The sequence below is a fragment of the Callithrix jacchus genome, chromosome 4 (genome assembly GCF_049354715.1).
Source record: "Callithrix jacchus isolate 240 chromosome 4, calJac240_pri, whole genome shotgun sequence".
Lineage (NCBI taxonomy): Eukaryota > Metazoa > Chordata > Mammalia > Primates > Cebidae > Callithrix > Callithrix jacchus.
In genome coordinates, this window is record NC_133505.1 from 157,563,565 (window position 1) to 157,584,753 (window position 21,189).

The 21,189-nt window shown below is 41.3% G+C and overlaps 1 protein-coding gene across 9 annotated transcripts in view; it reads left to right on the forward strand.

Moving 5' to 3' along the window:
- PLEKHG1 (pleckstrin homology and RhoGEF domain containing G1) overlaps nt 1-21,189 on the forward strand; it is a 249,418-nt gene that overhangs the window by 124,013 nt on the left and 104,216 nt on the right. For all 9 annotated transcript variants that reach the window (XR_013534630.1, XR_013534632.1, XR_013534629.1 and 6 more), the window contains one exon: nt 10,824-11,332. Coding sequence is in view for 5 of the 9 variants with exons in the window: in XM_035296965.3 (XP_035152856.3) it covers nt 10,824-11,332 (509 nt within the window). In the remaining 4 variants the exon portion in view is untranslated. The remainder of the gene's footprint in view (nt 1-10,823; nt 11,333-21,189) is intronic.

The following is a 21,189-nucleotide window of genomic DNA, read 5'->3' on the forward strand; positions in this document are numbered from 1 at the left end:
TTAGATATCTGACACCAAGTGAGATTGTGATTTTAATTTCCTTAAATAACTTTTTCAGATTATAAAAGTAATGCACCTATTGAAGAAAAGAGATTTACACATCAATATGAAAGGAACAAAATTATTTGTTCTACTCAGTAAAACCAATGTTAACATTTGATTCTGTATTCCTTCAATGTATTTCTTACGTAGGCAATAAAGAAGTAGAATTTTAAATTCAAAATTAGGATAATATATATATGTTCTTTAAACTACCCATTTTACTCACTGTATATTTTGAGCATTTTCTATACTTTTAAAGATTTGAGAAGACATGACATTTAATCATTTTGTACCTTCTAGATGGCTTTATTTACTTGGTTCCCTCTTATCAGGCACTTTTTTTTTTTTTTTTTTGAGACAGAGTCTCGCACTTTTCTTGCAGGCTGGAGTGTGCAGTGGCAAGATCTCCGCTCGCTGCAACCTCCGCCTCCTGGTTTCAAGTGATTCTCCTGCCTCAGCCTCCCGAGTAGCTGGGATTATAGGTGCACACCACCACGCCTAGCTAATATTTGTATTTTTAGTAGAGACGGGGTTTCACCATGTTGATCAGGCTAGTCTCAAACTCCTAACCTCATGATCCGCCCACCTTGCCTCCCCGTGTGCTGGGATTACAGGCGTAAGCCACTGCGCCTGGCTCTTCCTTCTTTTTTAAAAGAACATGTCTAATGTACTTCATGGATGGATTTATTTGTTCAGAGTGCTGTTTTTAGTCACTTGGAATTTGCCTCTTCTTCCTCCTCTGTTTTCTTTAAGAAAATGTTATTTCTCTTGGTGCCTCCCTCCCAGCTGTGCAGGGATGTTTTGGAACTGAGTGTGTTCCATACAGATGGAGCTTGTATATATAACCATCATTGTTTAGTTACTGCCTTGAGACTGATGTTTCTACACTAACAGGAAGGTACTGTTCAAAGTGAAGCTGGAGCATAGATTGTTATTTAATCTAAATTAAAAATAGGTTTCTTTTGGCCTTTGGAAAACTCAGTGTTACACAGTTTTTCATCATCCACGACCTGGCATTCGTAGGATGTAGTAGAAATTGCTATTAGGGGTCACTGCTTGGGCTGTGCCTCCAGTGGGAAAGAGGTCATGCAGTTGTGACAGCCAGTGGCTTGCTGGGTTCTCAGGATTGGAGTCATGGCCCGAAGGTTGGATAAGGCTTGGGGAAGTCACCTAGTCCAGCTGCCTCGCACACAAGGAAACCAGAGATGCAAAGATCAGTACAAACCTGGAGGATGCAGAGCCAGGGCAAACATGCAAATCCTCTGACCAAAAGGGAGCATTAGGACATAATTTAATTTTTGGTTGCTTCTCTGAAATGTGTTTATACAGCAGGTTGTGGATATGTCCATTCCTGCGCACACATAGCCACACACTGTGTAGTCCCTTTTGGGATACGGTACCATGTGCTTTAGACAAGTAGCTTATGTTGAGTCTTTCATTTCCTGATCTCTAAGTTCCTTTTCAGCCCTACTATTTTGTGAATCTGTATCTGAGTTCAAGGAATCATGGACTAGAAGTTAGAAACTGTAGTCTCTGATTCACAATTCAACTTTGAGCATGATGTTAACTCATCTCTGCTTTTTGTTTTTTCCATCTATACAGTTTTCAAAAAGTAATGAGTTACATGAAAGACCATAGAGGTTGGTTTTTAGGGGCTTTTAAAGATAATTTTGACATAGAATTATAGCAGTGTATCATAATAAGACTCATCTGTTATAGTAGAGACTGAGTTATCTCTTCTTGCCTAACCAATCACCCCAAAACTTAATGGCTTGAAACAACAAACAATCATAATTGCTCAAGGTTTCTGTGAGGCAGGAATTCAGGAAAGGTTGTGCAAGATGGTTCTGGTTTGGGGACTGTCATAAAATTGCACTCAGACATGACAGGGCTGGGGTCATCTGAAAGGCTTCTCATCCAAACAGTGTCTTGGCTGGAAACACTCACAGCAGGGGCTGTCACAGCCGGGGTTCCCTGGGCCTCCCTTGTGTATCATTTCGGTCTCAGCATACGGCTCCTCTAGTGTGGCAGCGTCAGGGTAACCAGTACATGGCTCGTACCAGTGACTACATGGTTTTGTCTGTCTTTGTGCTCTGCCATACCCTAGTGCACTGGTATCCTTCTTATACTGGAGACAAGGCTTCTGTCACATCTAGGTTCCAGCATGAAGGGGAAAGAATGTGGAGTAATAAAATCTAAAGTCTTGAGAAATAGACCCCCAAAGGGGCATACCTCATTTCTGCTGGTGAGAACTTGACCACATGGCCAATATCTAGTGGCAAAGGAGGCTGGAAAATGGGCTCAGTGAAAACTCTTATCACTGAAGAAAAGGATAGAGTGGAATTTGGTAGACAACTCACAGTCCCTCTCTAAGCGGTAGCACAATGGATGGTTTAAGGTGCCCCAAATAATTTCCTTCATCCCCCACACTGTCAACACACACAACAAAGCATACAACAAAAGTAAAAACAGCTTCATTTGCATAAAAAGGCTTTAGGGAGTTTTTCTTTTTTTATTTTGAGATGGAGTTTCACTCTTTTGTCCAGGCTGGCGTGAAGTGGCACAATCTTGGCTCACTGCAACCTCCGCTCCCCGGGTTCAAGTGATTCTCCTTCCTCAGCCTCCCAAGAAACTGGGATTACAGGCACCTGCCACCACACCTGGCTAATTTTTTTTATTTTTAGTAGAGAAGGGGCTTCACCATCAATGTTGGTCAGGCTGGTCTTGAACTCCTGACCTCAGGTGATCCACCTGCCTTAGCCTCTGAAAGTGCTAGGATTACAGGCATGAGCCACCACACCCAGCCTTAGGGAATTTCTTTAGGTTCTTTTTAACCAGACTGGTCCAGAGGCATCCCTTAGTTAAGGCAATTTATCTATGCGTTAAGCAACTGCTTAATCCCTACTCAACTGAGGTAGCCATTATACCTCTTAGTTTCCTGTCTAGTGTCTTAGTCCATTTATGCTGCTGTAACAAAATGCCTTAAACTGGGTAACTAACTTACAAAGAACAGAAATTGATTGCTTACAGCTCTAGAGAGTGGAAAGTCCAAGATCAAGGCACCAACATTTTGCGTGTCTGGTGAGGGCTTGTTCCTCCTAGATGGTGCCTCCTGTGCATCCTCATGTGGCAAAAGGGGCAAACAAGCTCCCTCTGGCCTCTTTTAAAAGGGTACTAATCCCATTCATGAGGGTGGAGCCCTCATGCCCTAATCATCTCCCAACAGCCCCACCTCCTAATACCATCACCTTGGTGACTAAGTTTCAACGTATGAATTTGGTAGGACACAGACATTCATACCATAGCAATTAATATAAAAAAAATCAGTAAATGATCTGAGTATTTAGTATTTGACTTTATAGCTTGAAGGAATCTTTCTTCTTCATTCAACCCCTCACCTCCTGTTTGAATGAGACTATTTTTATAAAATATATTTTCCCATTTTTGATCTTCCTGTACAAATATGTGCTTTAATGCCTTGTTGGTTGCATAGTTTTCAAATCTTTTCTCCCATTCTGTAGGTTGTCTCCTTGCTCTGTTGATTATTTCCTTTACTGTGCAGACGCTTTCTAGTTTGATGTAGTCTCACTTGTCTGTTTTTGCTTTTTGCGATTGTTGCCTGTGTTTTGGTGTCATATCCAAAAAATCATTTTCAAGACCAATGTTATGAAGCTCTTCTCCCTTTCGTTTTTTTATTTTCTAGAGGTTTTATGGTTTCTAGCCTTATTTTTAGGTCTTATTGTTTTTTGAGTTTATTTTTGTGTATGGTATAAGAGAGGATTCATTTTTATTCTTTTTGCCTGTGATGTAAGAACATGTGGCACATACACATAATGAGAAAATTGTCTGACCATAAAAAAGAAGGAAATCCTGCCACTTAGGACAGCATGGATGAACCTGGAGGCTGTTGTGCTAAATGAAATCGGCTAGACATAGAAGGGTAAATACTACGTGACACCACTCTTATGAAGAATCCAAAAGAATCAAACTCATAGAAGAAAAGACTAGAATGGTGGTTGCCAGGAACTAGGGAGAGGGAGAAACAGGGAGGTAATTGTGAAAGGAGACAGATTTTCAGCTATGCAAGATGAGTAAGTCCAAGAGATCTACTGCACAGCATAGTGCCTGTAGATAACAATACTATATTGCATACTTAAAATTCTGCTGAGGTGGTAGATCTTAAGTGGTGCTATTATGAAATATTTAATAATAATAAAGGGGCATAAGAAAACTTTTGGAGGTGATGGCTATGTTCGTGGCATAGATCGTGGTGATAGTTAACATGTATATTTATCTCCAAATTCATCAAATTTTATACATTAAATAGGTAAAACTTTTTATACTTAATCATACCACAGTAAAATACATTTTTAAAATTTAAAACATTTTGAGCTATTTATTTTGAAAAAATTTTTAATGTAAAAAAATCTTGCAGAAATAGTGCAGAGTTCCTATATGTCCTTCATCCAGCTTCCCCTAACATTGACATCTTCTGTAATCATAGTACCATGGTTAAAAACGAAGAAATTAACATGGTAACAAGATTTTTTTTTTAACTCCTTGGTTCCTTTATCACCAAATAATTACAAATAAAATTATGTTCCCCGAATTGAACATGCTGAACACTAGAGAAAATGTGGAATTTCTAGTCCTGGCCCTACCATTAAACAGGAATCAAGTTGGTATTTTAGAAAACTACGAAGTAAAAATCCATATTGTGTTGTAGAGGGTAAAAGGATGCTCCTCAAATACCTAGTGTCATCTCTGAAATATATAAATATGTATATTTTTTAACTTTGACTCAAACATTTTTTAAAGCGTTAAGTCACTTGTTTACGACATTGAGGCTCTGGCAAAACTGCGCTATATATTAAATGAACGTCACTAGCTGATAGAGTAACTATTTCCTTATACTTTAGTCCTTCTGCGGCCTTCCTTCTTTGAGTAATTCACAGGAGGTGTAATAAAGAACCACATAATTTCAGCTACTCATTGGTATTGAGCACAACACATTCTCTGGATTTCCATGATTGTCTTGCCAAGGAACTCAGACTAGGTAGATGTCTAGAATAGCAATGAGCAGAATTTGGAAACCCTGATCACCCCCCAGTCCCTGCTGTAAGTAGAATTTCTGTCTTGCCTCCTAAGTGTCTCCTTGGGAGTTGTAGGCTGTGGGACCCATCAAATGTCCCCCTTCTCCATGTAAATATGGTCACCGGAAGCCATAGAATGTTCTGCATGAAACCTAAATCAGCCTAAAAAACCAGAGCCAAGAAGCATTGCTTTTGATTCTGGCATGATATTCCAAAAGAGAGCAATTAAAATAACGGAAGTTGGAAGAGCAAAAAAAAAGAAAAGCTAAGGAATTCGTTTTTTTACCTAGAAAAAATTAGAGGAATTTGTCATGAAGGAAAATGTACGAAAGCCTAGCTCCGTAGAAGCTGTCTAGGCATCTTTTCCTTTTATGGAGGATGGCACAAAAAAAAAAAAGAATATTTTATTTTGATGGCTTCTAGGCTAACCAGTGCTCCTCATTGTGAGACTCAGTAAGTTTCTAATGTTCTCTATGGGTACTTCCGCCCCCACCACCTCCAGGTTTGCCAAGGGTGAGATTGATCAGAATCCTCAGAGTGGGTGGAACCAGCTTATTTTAGGGTCAAAAGATATACCTGATATAGGCCATTAGCAAGATTTGTCCGGAAGTTCTTAGAAAGTCTTACACTGTTAGCCGTGTGTTTGGGATTTTGAAATAGACAGAAGTTTTGAGAAGAAAAGCAGCAAATTACCCAAATGTTAATACAGCCTGCTAACATCTTTCACCCAAGGCAAAGGAAAAAGCTTTCTTGCTCTCTAGTTTTTAATCTGGATGTTTCCACTTGTTATGGAAAATCAGTTAGCCCAATATCTGCTACACGGCGATGGCCTCCCAACTGTGTTTTTGCTAATTTTAAACAATATTGTGCATTAATAAGTGGTGTAAAAAACAAAAATGCAAACTTTGAGTTGTATATATCTCTCCATTCACTATTTTTGAACAAAGAATAAGGATGTAAATTTAAATCTTCAGGAATAATGTAATTATCTGGAAGATTTCTTGATCAGCATTGTCTGACTAAAATATATGTGAACCACTTATGTAATTTTTGATTTTCTAGTAGCCACATTTTAAAAAGTAAAATGAGGCCAGGGGCAGTGACTCATGCCTATAATCTCAGCACTTTGGGAGGCCAAGATGGAAGGATCACTTAAGCCCAAGAATTCAAGGCCAGCCTAGGCAACATAGCAAGACTTCATCTCTACAAAAATTAAAAATAAAATTAGCCTGGTGTTGTGGCATGGTCCCAGCCACTAAGGAGGCTGAGGTGGGAGGATGGCTTGAACCCAGGAGTGAGCCATGATTGCGCCACCGCACTCCAGCCTGGGTGACAGAGTGAGACCCTGTCTCAAAAATAAAAATAAATTTAAACTAAAAAAAGTAAAATGAAACCAGTGAAAATAATTTCAATGAGATATTTTATTTAACCTACTCCCAAATATTATTTCAGTACACTATATAAAAATTATTAACGAGGTATTTTATTTCATGTATCTAGTTTCATACTAAGTCACTGAAATCCGGTGTACATCTAACATCTCAGTTCAGACTGACTATGTTTATTCTGTTTGAGTCAGAGTCCCACTTGGCCACCCAGGCTGGAGTGCAGTGGCACGATCAAGGCTTACTGCAGCCTTGACTCCAAGTAGCTGGGACTGGAGGCACATGCCACCACACCTAGCTAGATTTTTGTATTTTTTTGTATTTAAGATGGGGTTTTACTAGGTTGCCCAGGCCAGTCTCAAACTCCTGAGCTCAAGTGATCCACCTGCCTCAGCCTCCCCAAGTGCTGGGATTATAGGCATGAGCCACCACACCCAGCCTGACTGCGTTTCAAGTTCTCAGTAGCCACATGTGGCCCTGGCTACTATATGGAGTAACAATGCTCTAGAGATAAATATTAATAATTGGTGAGTTGTATTAGAATAGGCCAGACAGGGTGGAAATCTTAAAATTATTTTGAGGAAAGTGAGAACAAGACTAGACGGTTTTTATGAGGTATATTTTCTTACGTGAGGAAACTATAATTATCTTCTAGGCAATGATTCAACGTAAAAAACGTTATCCATTAGCAAGTGTGGTCTCATATTACATGCCATTATATGACCTGACTTTAAATGTTTCACTCCTGTCGTTGGTAATTTTGGGAGATCTTTAGTTTGGGATGGTAAGCTTGGCTAGATACTGTGGACACCAAATTCTGAAACTGTCTATTTTAGAAAGTGTCTGGTTGGCAGCCAACTGTATGTGGACTGGCACTGGAACATATGAAGCCTTCCCTGCGGCAGTGCCCAATCCATGTTGCTATTTAAGATCTATTCATGAAGGGGTTCCCTATTGATCTGAGTTTTATGTCCCACTCTTTCCTACCTTTGGAATTTTTTTTTTTTTTTTTTTTGAGACAAAGTCTCACTCTGTTGCCCAGGCTGGAGTGCAGCGGTGTGATCTCAGCTCACTTCAACTTCCACCTCCCCAGATTCAAGCCATTTTCCTGCATCAGCCTCCTGAGTAGCTGGAATTACAGGTGCCTGCCACCTCACCCAGCTAATTTTTATATTTTTTTAGTAGAGACAGGGTTTCACCATTGGCCAAGCTGGTCTTGAACTCTTGACCTTGTGATCCACCCACCTTAGCCTCCCAAAGTGCTGGGATTACAGGCATGAGCCATCACTTCCAGCCTTTGAAAGTATTTCTAAAGACACTGTCATTTCTAGCAACCCAACGTAGACTTTTCTAAAAGCAATTTTGTTTCCTCTTTAATCATTCTATCCCAATATTGGTTATATAACTTGGAGCAAAAGTAAGTAGAGAAAAGAAGTGATGATAAGAAAATAATGTCTCTGTTGTGTCCATTTGTCACTAGTCCCGATCATGAATGTAGTGAGTGCCAAGAGTTTTGTAACTGTGTGACAGTTTTCTGTTCTGGAGAGATTGATTCTTGTCCAGTTAGAAAATCAGAATTTGCCCTGGAGACAGTGTGTCCAGATCTATGGGGGGTAGACCCTTCCAGATGTCTTGGCCTTTCAACTTTTTTGACACTAGGGACTGATTTTCTGGAAGACAGTTTTTCAAAGGGTGGATTGAGATGGTGGCGGTGGGGAGTGGGGATGGTTTCAGGATGAAATGGTTCCACCTCAGATCATCAGAAATTAGATTCTCATGAGGAACGGGCAACCTAGATCCCTGGCATGCATAGGTCACAGTAGGGCTCACACTCCTTTGGGAATCTGCTGCTGCAGATCTGACAGGAGGCTGAGCTGAGGCAATAATGCTAGCTTGCCCACTGTTCACGTCGTGCTGTGCTGCCTGGTTCCTGACAGGCCATGGACCAGTGGTACCACAGCCCTGTTATAGAGTACATCCAACTTATGTTTAATCCCATATCCTAGCCTCATTGGACCCTCAGGATCTCAAAGTATCCTTAGATACTTCCCAAGTGAGTGCCCATTTCCTACAGTGAGATCAGCCTGATGGTCATGGTTATGGTGGCTGCGAATGGAAAGAAAACTCTGTTGTGTCTGCTCCTACTCTGGACTGCCCATGACTTTCTCAACACCAGTCCCAAACGTGAGCAAGCATCCTTACTGTAAGCGTACCTAAATGCATGACTGCTGCTTGGATTTAAAAATTTGCAGCAAACTCTAGCATGTGGTCATGGTTATGCAGATAAACTGCTCATTTCCCACACGTCTTACCATTCCTTCTTGACTCGGAATTAGTTCCTTCATTTTATCTTCATAACTTTAATATTTGCACCATAAGTTGGTACTAATATTTGTCATAAATATAAATTATCTAGAAAAAGTATGTTGAAGAACAGGCTTGATGGATTCTTTGTATTCTAAAAATATTAGTACCAAGTGTCTAATGATCTTTATGATAGAATTAAACCAAATTTACGTTACTATTGAGAAATGATCGTTACTATGTATTCTTTTTACTGTTTGTCACATTATAACCTTCCAGACATAAGCTTCCCTCTACTGTTTTTCTCATGAAACCTGTAAACATGTTTCTGTGGTAAGGTAACCTAGCAAAATGAAGCAGATGTCTTTGTTAGTGACATATTTAGATGTGGAATCTCATTATTGGTGGCGGGGCACTCGGGGGGGGGTGATGTTGACCCCTGCCTTACAAATGAGAAAGATTGGCGTTTTGAGTGTTTTACCCAAATAGCTTCTGAATATTTAGTTTTCATGTGGGTCCTTTTGGGGCCCAACATGATATTTAAATGCTGTGGGTATTAAGTGATCTTTTGACTTTGCGGATAGTTTTTCCTCTTGCCGTCCTCTAAACGAGACAGCTCCATTTTATCATAATTGTTCTCATCATTTAGTTCCTCTATTCATCATATTATATGATTTTATAACTGCACTTGTAGAGTGTTGCAGTTAGTCAGACATACTCTCTAATAGTATAACTTCATGTATGCCACAAATGAAACGCCAGTTTTTAAGAAGTGATCTAGAAAAAGTGCTGTGGTGAGAGGGTAAGTTTTCAGTGGGGTGTAGGTCTTCATACAGTCATGCATCACTTAAGCATGGAGGGACATTCTGAGATGTGTGATAGGGCAACTTTGTCATTGTATGCACATCACAGAGTATCTTTCACAAACCGATATGGCATAGACCTTTACACACCTAGGCCATACGGTACGGCAGATTGCTCTCACAGCTGTCATATATGCAGCTTGTTGTTCTGTTTTGAGATAGAGTGTCACTCTGTCACCCAGGCTGGAGTTTAGTGGCACGATCTTAGCTCACTGCAACCTCCACCTCTCAGGTGCAAGCAATTCTCGTACCTCAGCCTCCCTAGTAGCTTGGATTACAGACGTGCACCACTGTACCCAGCTAAGTTTTGTATTAGTAGGGACAGAGTTTTACCATGTTGACCAGGCTGGTCTTGAACTCTGGCTTCAAGTGATCTGCCTACCCCAGACTCCCGAAGTGCTAGGATTACAAGCATGAGCCACTGCACCTGGCCTGAAGTTTATTGTTGACTAAAACATCATTCTGCTGTGTATGACTGTATCTTTTCCTTGCCCAGTATTAGAAAATTATTATCTATGTGACACTTTCTTTAATGCTGTATGCAAGTAAAATGTAAGGTTGCCAGCATCATTTAAATCAAATGGTGGTGGCTCCGGGATGCTAGGCTGAAATATTGTGGAATTATGGTGAAATACTTAAAATCTAGAACAAGGTTTTTCAAAAATCCGTAGGAAACACATAGGGTCACTTTTAAGTTCATAAGAAGCACTTGTGGTGCTTGTTAATGTGATAGATTCCTGGTGCTCTGACAGCTGAGCCCTTAATTTAGTGAATCTAGACTAATTTGCATATGAGTCATTCCAGGTGGTCACACTTTTGAGACAACAGATGTAGAGTTTCTCAAACTTTCATGCTTGTAAGTCATTCTGGGATCTTATTAAAGTGCAGATTCAAGCTCAGCAGGTCCAGATCAGAGCCCGAGACTCTGCATAAGTAACAGGCACCCAGATAATGCTTCGGAAACACTGATTTCGCATCTCACTCCACCACGGGTACCTTTGTATTCCCTTCTATAACTGGCCACCTTTTTGTTATTGACTATATTTATTTGAACTAGGTTTTTACTTCCTTTCAGCTCTCTGCTTGATAGAATTGCTTAGCTTGTCCTTTTTATTTGTTTTCTTTAATGCATATAGATGGGCACCAGTTGCGTCTTGAAGTGCCATCAGCTGTAACTAAAGTTCCCAATCCCAAGACGACAGCCAGGCATTCCTGCCCCCAAGAACTGAAGACCATGGAGCTCTCTGACAGCGACCGACCCGTCAGCTTCGGTTCCACGTCGTCCTCGGCCTCTTCCCGGGACAGCCACAGTTCCTTCGGCAGCAGAATGACCTTAGTTTCAAATAGCCATTTGGGCTTGTTTAACCAGGATAAGGAAGCAGGGGCCATAAAACTGGAGCTGATTCCGGCCAGGCCATTTTCCAGCAGCGAGCTGCAGAGGGACGACCCTGCCACAGGGCAACAGAACACGGATGAGGGCAGCGAAAGGCAGCCCAGGGCACCATGGAGAGTGGACTCAAATGGGGCGCCCAAGACGACTGCAGACTCGGCCACCAGCCCCAAGCTCCTCTATGTGGATAGAGTTGTTCAGGAAATCCTGGAGACCGAAAGGACTTATGTGCAAGATTTAAAAAGCATCGTCGAGGTAAGGCAGACTCCACTTTTAATGTTTGCCAGGCAGGAGAAATATGCTTGCAAAAGAAACAGCAAAGCCAAGCCAGTTGTAGGGGATGCCTTCTAAGAGGCAGAAGGGATGTGAATGTTTAAAGAGAGAGTAACTTAAGAGAAAACCTAAGGCCATAACTCACTGTGTTAACATCCTCTTAATATTTGCATTAACAAATTAGTTATGAGTGAGGAACAAGAATGATGATACTGTGCTCATACGAGTATAATGTGTTAGTAAATCCTATCCCCACGATCTCAGAGTGACTCACAGTGGGGCAGATGAGGATGGAGGAGGGCTCAGGTCTCCTGGAGCATGAGTGTCAGGTGTATGACTGAACCCCTCAGCTGTCCTTACCTTAATCACCACTCTCTACTGGTGTCTGGGCGCTTCCAAAACTACTGAGACTGAATCTCACACTCAGCAACTGTGATTTCATTGGCCTGGGTGTGGCTTGTGGGGGTAGAATTGTTGAAGATGCACAAGTGATTTTAATGTGCAGACAAGTTTACAGCCACTGCTCTCTGCTGTCCCTGTATTGGTTTGGTTGGTGTTTGGGGAAAGGATTGAAAGAGAAAAGTCATGGGCTTTGTCTTATCTCAAGTGTCTCCTTTCTGTTCACTTTTTTCTTTTATTTTGAGATGGAGTCTCGCTCTGTTGCCCTGGCTGGAGTGTAGCGGTGAGATCTTGGCTCACTGCAACCTCTGCCTTCTGGGTTCAAGCGATTCTCCTGCCTCAACTTCCCAAGTAGCTGGGACTACAGGCGTGAGCCACCATGCCCAGCTAGTTTTTTTTGTATTTTAGTAGAGATAGGGTTTTACCATATTGGCCAGGCTGGTCTCAAACTCCTGACCTCATGATCCACCCGCCTCAGCCTCCCAGAGTGCTAGGATCACAAGTGTGAGCCACCATGCCCAGCCTCTGTTCACTTTTACAGAGAATAATCCTATATAAATTAGTTTGTGTAAGTTGTTATAATTATAAATTACTTGCACAAATTATTTCATGAGAATTGAGCTCAGCTTATGTGCCAGGCGACATCCTCTGGAAATTCAGCTATTTGATTTTGATTCCTGGGTCCTTTTTTAAAGGATAAAGCAAGAATTATCAGAGAAGCTCAGATGTGAACTCACTCTCAATTATAGTTAAAAATATTTCTATCTCAAGGGCGAATTTATGTATTACAAAGCTCCACTTGCTTTGCTGCCTAGTAATACACCAGATTCTTTCATTGGTTGGTACCTGTTTCCTGTTCTAGACATTGACTCTAGAGTGTTTCAGAGAACAGTAGGATGTTGACAGTGAGCACATTCTCTCCTTCAAATACACTCTCATAGGTTTAGAAAAAGAATTCTAAAGCCTGACCATGTGTGATCAGCAATGATAGAACCAGACTCTGTCTACTAAAAATAACCATGATGTACCTTCCCAGTAAAAACAGAAAAGTCGATTGATGGCCACTGAAACGGTATGTGGTACCGAATGTAGAATAAAGCAGGCCTGTTTTCAAAAAATTTCAACAATGATGTCATTTGTACTTGAGAAGAAATAGCCATAAAACAGTCAGAAATTGTACAGCCTCTCAGGAAACGTGGTTATTAAAGCTGTCTTTGGTCTATGCTTTTTTTTTTTTTTTCTTTTTTTCTTGGAAACTTTTCTACCTAATCAAAACTCACCTTATGGATAGAGACCTTTAATTACTGAACTGGTATTCCATAAACACTTTAATTTTTTCCTGAGGCTGGTTGATAAACCTTAGGTGAGAAGAAACAGGTAAGAGATGATTGAAAGAAAACAGGTCAGGCATGGTGGCTCACGCCTGTAATCCCAGCACTTTGGGAGGCTGAGGTGAGTGGATCATGAGGTCAGGAGTTCAAGACCAGCCTGGCCAAGATGGTGAAACCCTGTCTTTACTGAAAATACAAAAATTAGCCAAGCGTGGTGGCGTGCTAGTCAGGAGACTGAGGCAGGAGAATTGTTTGAAACCGGGGGTGGAGGTTGCAGTGAGCTGAGATCACGCCACCGCACTCTAGCCTGGGTGACAGAGCAAGACTGTCTTTTAAAAAAAAAAAAAATCAGATTAGGCAATTCACTACAGCAGAAATTTAATTAGGAAAAAAAAAGTGAGTGATTTCAACATTATTATTTTGAATGAAGTTGGACTGTTTCTAATGAACCCACTGGAAATCTGAGGTGGAAATTAGGGGAAGGAGAGGGGCAGGAGGAGGTGGGCATTGGAAAGAAGGGTGGCTGGGGAGGAAGAGTCCCAGATGAAGAGGGAGGGACTCAGGCAGGAAGAACTGGATGCTCCCCTCTTCCAGAAGTCACTAGAATGCTTTGCATCATTTACCCTGTCCTCCTAGAAAACTTTGGAATTGTTTCCTCTCAGGGATTAGTTGGTTGAAGCCTCTTCATCCAGTTTGGCTATGAGACCACCTGTTTCTCCAGATCACTGCTTTATCAGAGAGGCTAGGCTGCTTTTATCTAGTTCTTTTCTTAATGAAAAGTAAACAGTTATTTTTCAAGCCTGCAGTAACTCTACTGTTGGGTAGAGTTACTGCAGGCTTGTGGTGGGTAAGACTGTCATATGGGTATTCTTTTAAAACACAGAATATCAATTCCTTTAAAATCTGTTTTCTTGATCTATTTCTAATGTATTTTTCTAATTTTGTAAATGACTTTTCTAATGTCCTCTATTTTTCACTTGCAGAATTTTAAATTAAGGGCTGTTCATTGACAGCCTGAAAGACAGACTTTTTTTAGTTGGCTCTTTTATTTATTATCTATTTTGAATTCAGGTCTAACTCCATCACCCAGGCTGGAGTGCAGTGGCATGATTATGGCTCACTGCAGCCTTGACCTCCTGGGCTCAAGCAATCCTCCTGCCTCAGCCTCCCATGGGTCTAGGATTACAGGTGCACACCAACACAAGGTGCTAAGGTTTTTTTTTTCTTTTTCTTTTTTAAATTTTTGTAGAGACAGGATCTCAATATATTGCCCAGGCTGGTCTCAAACTGCTGGCCTCAAGAGATCGCTTTGCCTCAGCCTCCCAAAATGGTGGGCTTACAAGTGTGAGCCACAGCGCCCAGCCTTAGCTAGTTCCTTCCAAGCAAAAATAGTTTCTTGGGGAAAAGAAATTAGTCTAATTGAAGTCACTTGTGATTTCTACAGTAGTGTGATTTCTGACTTTGAACACTCTGCTTTATTGAATCTCCTCTCAGCTTGATCACCCCTATTAGCAGTACATTTTATCTGCATGCCATATAACTCTATAATCTTCACCACTCAAGTTTAGATTTCATTATTAGGACTTGTGAACAGCAACATTTTTTAAGATCATTGATATATATACACTGAGTTAAAACACATGAACGGGACGGATGATTTGACATTTCAACACAGTCCCAAATTTCAGAGCAGCTTATTTCTGAGAAGAGATCCTCCTAACCCCAGTTGAGCAACAGGATTCCCAGATGTTGGTTACACATGTAAAGAGGATGATGTGCCCTTCTTTCCTACATGTGGAGACATTGTAGTAAAATAGCCTCACATAATTCAGGTATTTTTTTCCTTTCCCCTGCCATTTAAGAATTCAGAAATGAATTCCTGATGCTTTCTGAACGTCTAACCCCAAAACATGGTGGTTCTCATTCCTGTTGTTCGTCGTTCTTCCCCAGACCCTTCTCTCTCCACCCCTGTGCCCTCCCAGCCGTGGTTCTTCTATACTCTGCTCCTAGTCATTTACTTTTATGCACTTGACATTTTCAAGAAAGAGGTAAGATCTCGACTGTGAACTGTAGTCAAAGGAACAATGGAGCTGTTATTTCTATTTTACATACGCCCCTAACAGCATTCACAGATAAAATGAGATGATAAATATGAAAGCAAGTTTTAAAAGTTAAATTGCCAATGATACAATTTGTGGAGAGACAGAAATCCATAGTTGGAAAGCAGAAAATAAGGGTCTCTTTCATGTTTAATGGGACCTTCGATTAAGCAGGGGCTGTCATGGGTAGGGTGGGTTTCTTTAATCTTTCTAAATGATCTATAAAAGAGCCTTTGAGAACCTCATAAGATTTGGCCTCAGATATAGTTCATAGCCTGTTGTAACCTTTTAGTAAAGTTTTAAAACAGTTCATAATGTTGTAAAATGTTGTGTAACTAGAAGTTACATTTCTACAAAATGGTATCTTTGAGCTCTGATACTAAATTAAGCCATTTTTCTGTTATATGCTAGAGAGCTAAAATCCTTTTCATGTGACTTTATCCATAAACTGTGTTTAAAAAAAAAAAAAAAAGAACTACTAAGTATTTGGGCCACGTGCGGTGGCTCACACCTGTAATTCCAGCACTTCAGGAGGCTAAGGTGGGTGGATGACTTGAGGTCAGGAGTTTGAGGCCAGCCTGGCCAACATAGTGGAACCCTGCCTTTACTAAAAATGCAAAAATTAGCTGGGCATGGTGATGTTTGCCTGCAATCCCAATTACTTGGGAGGCTGAGGCAGGAGAATGGCTTGAACTCGGGAGGCAGAGGTTGCAGTGAGCTGAGATGGCGCCACTGCACTCCAGCCTGGGTAACAAGAGCGAAACTCCGTCTCAAAAAAAAAAAAGAAAAGAAAACTAAGTATTCTAGCCTTAATGTTCAAAATTTAAACAGCAGAAGTGTAAGCATATCTTTATTGGAAGCATTCAGCATTATTGAAATGCTGTAGCTAAACAAGGATTAGAATGGCGATCACCAACCCAGCTCCATGTTCCTTAGTCTGTGTGGACTCTCTGTTTATTGAGTGATGGTACAGACAGTGTCAGGGTAGATAAAAGAGAGAAGGGTGTTTTTCAAACACTTAGTGCCTTGAAGCACATTGAAAGCTATTCTCCCCACTGTCATAGCCAAGAAAAGAGGTTTCTCTTTGTACTGGTGATATCAAATTAGTTGAAGAAATGTCTTATGCTTGGGAAGTAAGCCTTCTCCAAAATTTTTGCAGAATGAAAGCAGGAAATCCAGGATGCAGGCCTGGGGAGTTTGTGCAGTGATTTCAACACATGCTCTGCCTGGACACTTAGCTCTTAGCCCTGTGAGATGTCTATGACTTGGATGAAATGGAATCTGAGTTGGCTTTTGTCCTGGGGGCACCCCTCCCTTGAGGACAACACTGTCAAGTGTGGAGGTAGCTTCTGATTAAGCTTGTCTTCCAATTGATCCTGCTGGAGAGACAAAATTGTCTGCTATGGACAGGGCAGCGTGCGTCTGTTACTCTTTTTCCTTGGCCATAATGGAATGGTTATGCGTAGGCATTCCCTGGTCACGCCACACCTGCCTGGGACACGGGACTAAAGGAGTCATGTTCGGTGCCTGTTGAGAAGAAGGGAATTGTCACAGATTTTACTGCCTTTTTACTTACAGATATCTTCTCTCCATACTTTCTCTCCAGTTTAAATAACATTTATTAGACACTTTTTACAAGGTTCACTTCAACTAAAGTTTTTTTAAATACCGAGGGAGAAAAATATGTTCCATGCTAGAGTGTAGGAGTTGGCAGGGATTGTTTTAATGAAGGCTTGTTATGTGGGTGGATTTAATAAAGAACTTACACTATAGCACTTGGCATCATTTAATGTCCTTTTTCTTTACGAGCCATTTGATCACTTTTATGTGAATGTGTCTATTTTTTTCCTCCAAGGGATTTTATCGTAACGGGTGAATGAGATCTTTCTTAAAACCATTTAATATCTATGATAATTTAGAGACAAACCTGTTAGTTTTCTGCTTATTTAGGAGTCACTTCTTAAATAGTACATCTAATCATTGTACATAATCCCTCAAAAATCTCACTTTGACTATGTATTTCCACATCTCTGTATTATTGTTGTTGTTCTTGTTATTATGACCCCTCATTCCCCACCGTACCTTACTCTCATCTTTCACCACCTCAACAGCAGGAGCACAAGCTTAGAAGGTAGCAACAGTGAGTGATTTGGAGTGTTCACATCTTCATTCTGCAATCCGATCTGGGAAGGAGGGCAGGGAGAACAGATCTTTCACCTCTTTCATTTCTAATGAGTTTGCCCATTTTGAATGTGATCTGAACACCTGCTGGTGGATCACAATGACCAATGAAAACAGTGCAAGGTGGGCAGCATTTGGTGAAAGCAAAATGAATTGAAATTTGCAGAGTTGCTCTGCAAAAGTAGCTGTTGGCTGAACACAAGAATTCATGTGTACTTTGTGACTGAGGTCAGTTTGGGTTATTTGCTCCACATTTTCATGGCCAGATCGTGAGTCAAAACTTAGGAAAATAATTTAAAATACCTGTATTGGTCAGATTCTCTCGTGAGCATGGCAGGCAATGAGTGTCTTGTGACATCTTAAGTTTTGTAACCATCCCTGTCACCTCAATAGATTCCTGCAGCTATAAATATACTGTTTACTATCATTTGTAAATTTTCTAAATAGATACCTCAATAAAACAAAAACACTAAAAAATAGCATTAGCAGCAATTAATATTTGAGTACTTACCAGGTATCAAGCACTAGGTTAAGCATTTATTTGCTCACTCACTGTCCCATCATGTGGGTACTCTTTTAATTCCTATTTTAGCATGAGAATATTGAATGTGCAGAAGACTAAGTGACTGGTCCCAGGTCACATAGTTGGCTAGTGGCCTCTTTCTGAAGCCCACTGCTTTCAATGCATACCGTTGCTTTGACTGTAGCAAAAGATTCAAAGTTCAGCCCTCTTTTTTTTAGTTGGAGTCTCGCTCTGTTGCCCAGGCTGGAGTGCAGTGGCACAATCTCAGCTCACTGCAACCTCTGTGTCCCGGCTCAAGCGATTCTCCTTCCTCAGCCTCTTATTTTTTTTTTTTTTTTTTTTGAGACGGAGTTTCACTGTTGTTACCCAGACTGGAGTGCAATGGCGCGATCTCAGCTCACCGCAACCTCCGCCTCCTGGGTTCAAGCAATTCTCCTGCCTCAGCCTCCCGAGTAGCTGGGAATACAGGTGCGCACCACCATGCCCAGCTAATTTTTGTATTTTTAGTAGAGACGGGGTTTCACCTTGTTGACCAGGATGGTCTCGATCTCTTGACCTCGTGATCCACCCGCCTTGGCCTCCCAAAGTGCTGGGATTACAGGCATAAGCCACTGTGCCCAGCCAAGTTCAGCCTTCTTAACCTTTCTAGAGCAGGCATCAGCAGTTCCGTAGACATTTTGGACTGCATAGTTCTTGGGTATGGGGGACAGTTGTGTGCATTGTAGGAATGTTTAGACACAAACCTGGCTTCTATCCATTAGAAGCCAATAGAACTACCACCATCCCTGCTCATGACTACCAAAAATGTCTCTAGACATTGCCAGATGCCCCCTGGAAGGCAAAATTGTCCCTGGTTCAAAATTACAGCTTTAAATATTTGGAACACGTAGTGTATTGCTAAGGATAGGCTAAGCATAGTAACTATATTAGGCTGTTCTTGCATTGCTACAGAGAAATACCTGAGTCTGGGTAATTTATGAAGAAATTTATTTGGCTGATTGTTCTGCAGCCTTTATAGGAAGCATAGTGGCATCTGCTTCTGAGGATGTCTCAGGAAGCTTCTAATCATGGCAGAAGGCTAATAGGGAGTAGGCATGGCACATGTCATGAGAGAGCACAGTGGCTCATGCATATAATCCCAGCACTTTGGGAGGCTGAGGCAGGTGGATCACCTGAGGTCAGGAGTTCTAGACTAGCCTGGCTAACATGGTGAAACCTCATCTTTACTAAAAAAAAAATGAGGTTAGTAAATGATCTTTACAAAAACTAGCTGGGCATGGTGGCACGTGCCTGTAATCCCAGCTACCTGGGAGGCTGAGGCAGGAGAATCACTGGAACCTGGAAGACACAGGCTGCAGTGATCAGAGATCTCGCCACTGCACTCTAGGCTGGACAATAGACTGAGGCTCCATCTCAAATAAATAAATACATACATACATACATACATACATGCATGCATACATACCTACTGGGTCTAGCCTAATTCAAAGGCAGGGATTGTGCTTGTCTTGGTAGCATTCTGAAAGCCTTGTGAGTGGGTGGGAATTAATAAGGATAATGGATGAAAACCTTCAGACACTTAATAGTCTGATGCTTGGAAGCTGCAGGTTCATTGCCACCCTGATAAAGTTTGTAAGAAAATTGAATGCCCTCCCTTGTACTGCCCTACCCTTTTTTTTTTTTTTTGAAATGGAGTTTTGCTCTGTTGCCCAGGCTGGAGTGCAGTGGCACGATCTCAGCTCACTGCAACCTCCCTCCACCTCCTGGGGGTCAAGCGATTCTCCTGCCTCAGCCTCCCAAGTAGCTGAGACTACAGGTGTGTGCCACCCTGCCCAGCTAATTGTTGTTATTTTTTGTAGAGATGGGGAACTGGTTTAGTAGAGATGGGCATCCTGTGTTAGCCAGGATGGTCTCGATCTCCTGACTTAAAGTAAACAGCCCACCTTGGCCTCCCAAAGTGTTGGGATTACAAGTGTGAACCACGGTACCTAGCCCCTGCCCTTCTTTTAAACTGATTTCCGTAGCCATTCCAAGAAGCCAAAATGGGAACGTGGGCACTGGACGAAAAAATAGGCAATGAAGAAACAAATTATCAAAAATTTTTTACTGTATTTTTAAGACTTGCACTCCCCAAATTAACCAACATTGTTATGGATGCTTTTCTGTAAGAAACTGAGGTCAGCTCACATCTTTTCAGAGATGGACTTTTAGAGAATAAATTGACATCATTAACCTTTACTTGTGGTACAATTTTCAAATTACCAAGAATTTTGTGGCGATAATGTAATCAGTTACTGGTATAATAATTATGGATGTGGTGACATCCCTCAGTGCCACACTAAATCTCAGATAAGGGCAAGGTCACCCTTGAATTCCAGACAATTTTGACTGACTTCTTGAAACTTGGAGCTGGGATGAATAGTTGAGTCAATCCAAGGAAACTGGGATGTTGGAGGTCCCAAATCAGGCTTTGTAGGCCATTCTGCCCCAGTTGCGAGAATGCACGATCTGAGAATATATTATACCAGGGATTGTTTTTACTCCCCTATCAAATGTCTAAGATCCAAGAGAGTACAGACGATAGAGGGAAAGAGCTATATGCGTTTCAAAGGGCCTATGATCAGTTCTTCAGTAATATAGTCACGTATCACTTAATGACGGCAGTATGTTCTAAGAAATGTCAGTTGATTTTGCAATTGTGTGGGCATCATAGAGTGTACTTACACAAACCTAGATGGTATAGCCTACGACACACCTAGGGTATATGGTATAGCCTATTGCTTCTAGGCTGCATACCTGTACAGCATCTTCCTGTACTGAATACTTTAGGCAACTAAAACACTAGGGCGTTTGTGTATCTAAGCATCAAAAAGGTACAGTAAAAATGCAGTATTATAATCATGATGGGACCATATCTTCAGTCCATCAATGACCAAAACGTCATTTTGTGGTGCATGAACTCTATGGTGCATAACATATGTGTTCTCAAAAATCATGCACTTTGGCTAGATGCAGTGGCTCATGCCTATAATCCCAGCACTTTGGGAGGCCAAGGCAGGTGGATCACTTGAGGTCAGGAGTTCAAGACCCGCTTGGCCAAAATGGTGAAACCCCATCTCTACTAAAAATACAAAAATTAGCTGGGTGTGGTGATGCGTGCATGTAATCCCAGGTACTCAGGAGGCTGTGCCAGGAGAATCGCTTGAACCTGGGAGGTGAAGGTTGCAGTGAGCTGACATTGCACAATTGCACTCCAGCCTAGGTGACAGAGCAAGACTCTGTCTCAAAAAAAAAAATTACTCAGCA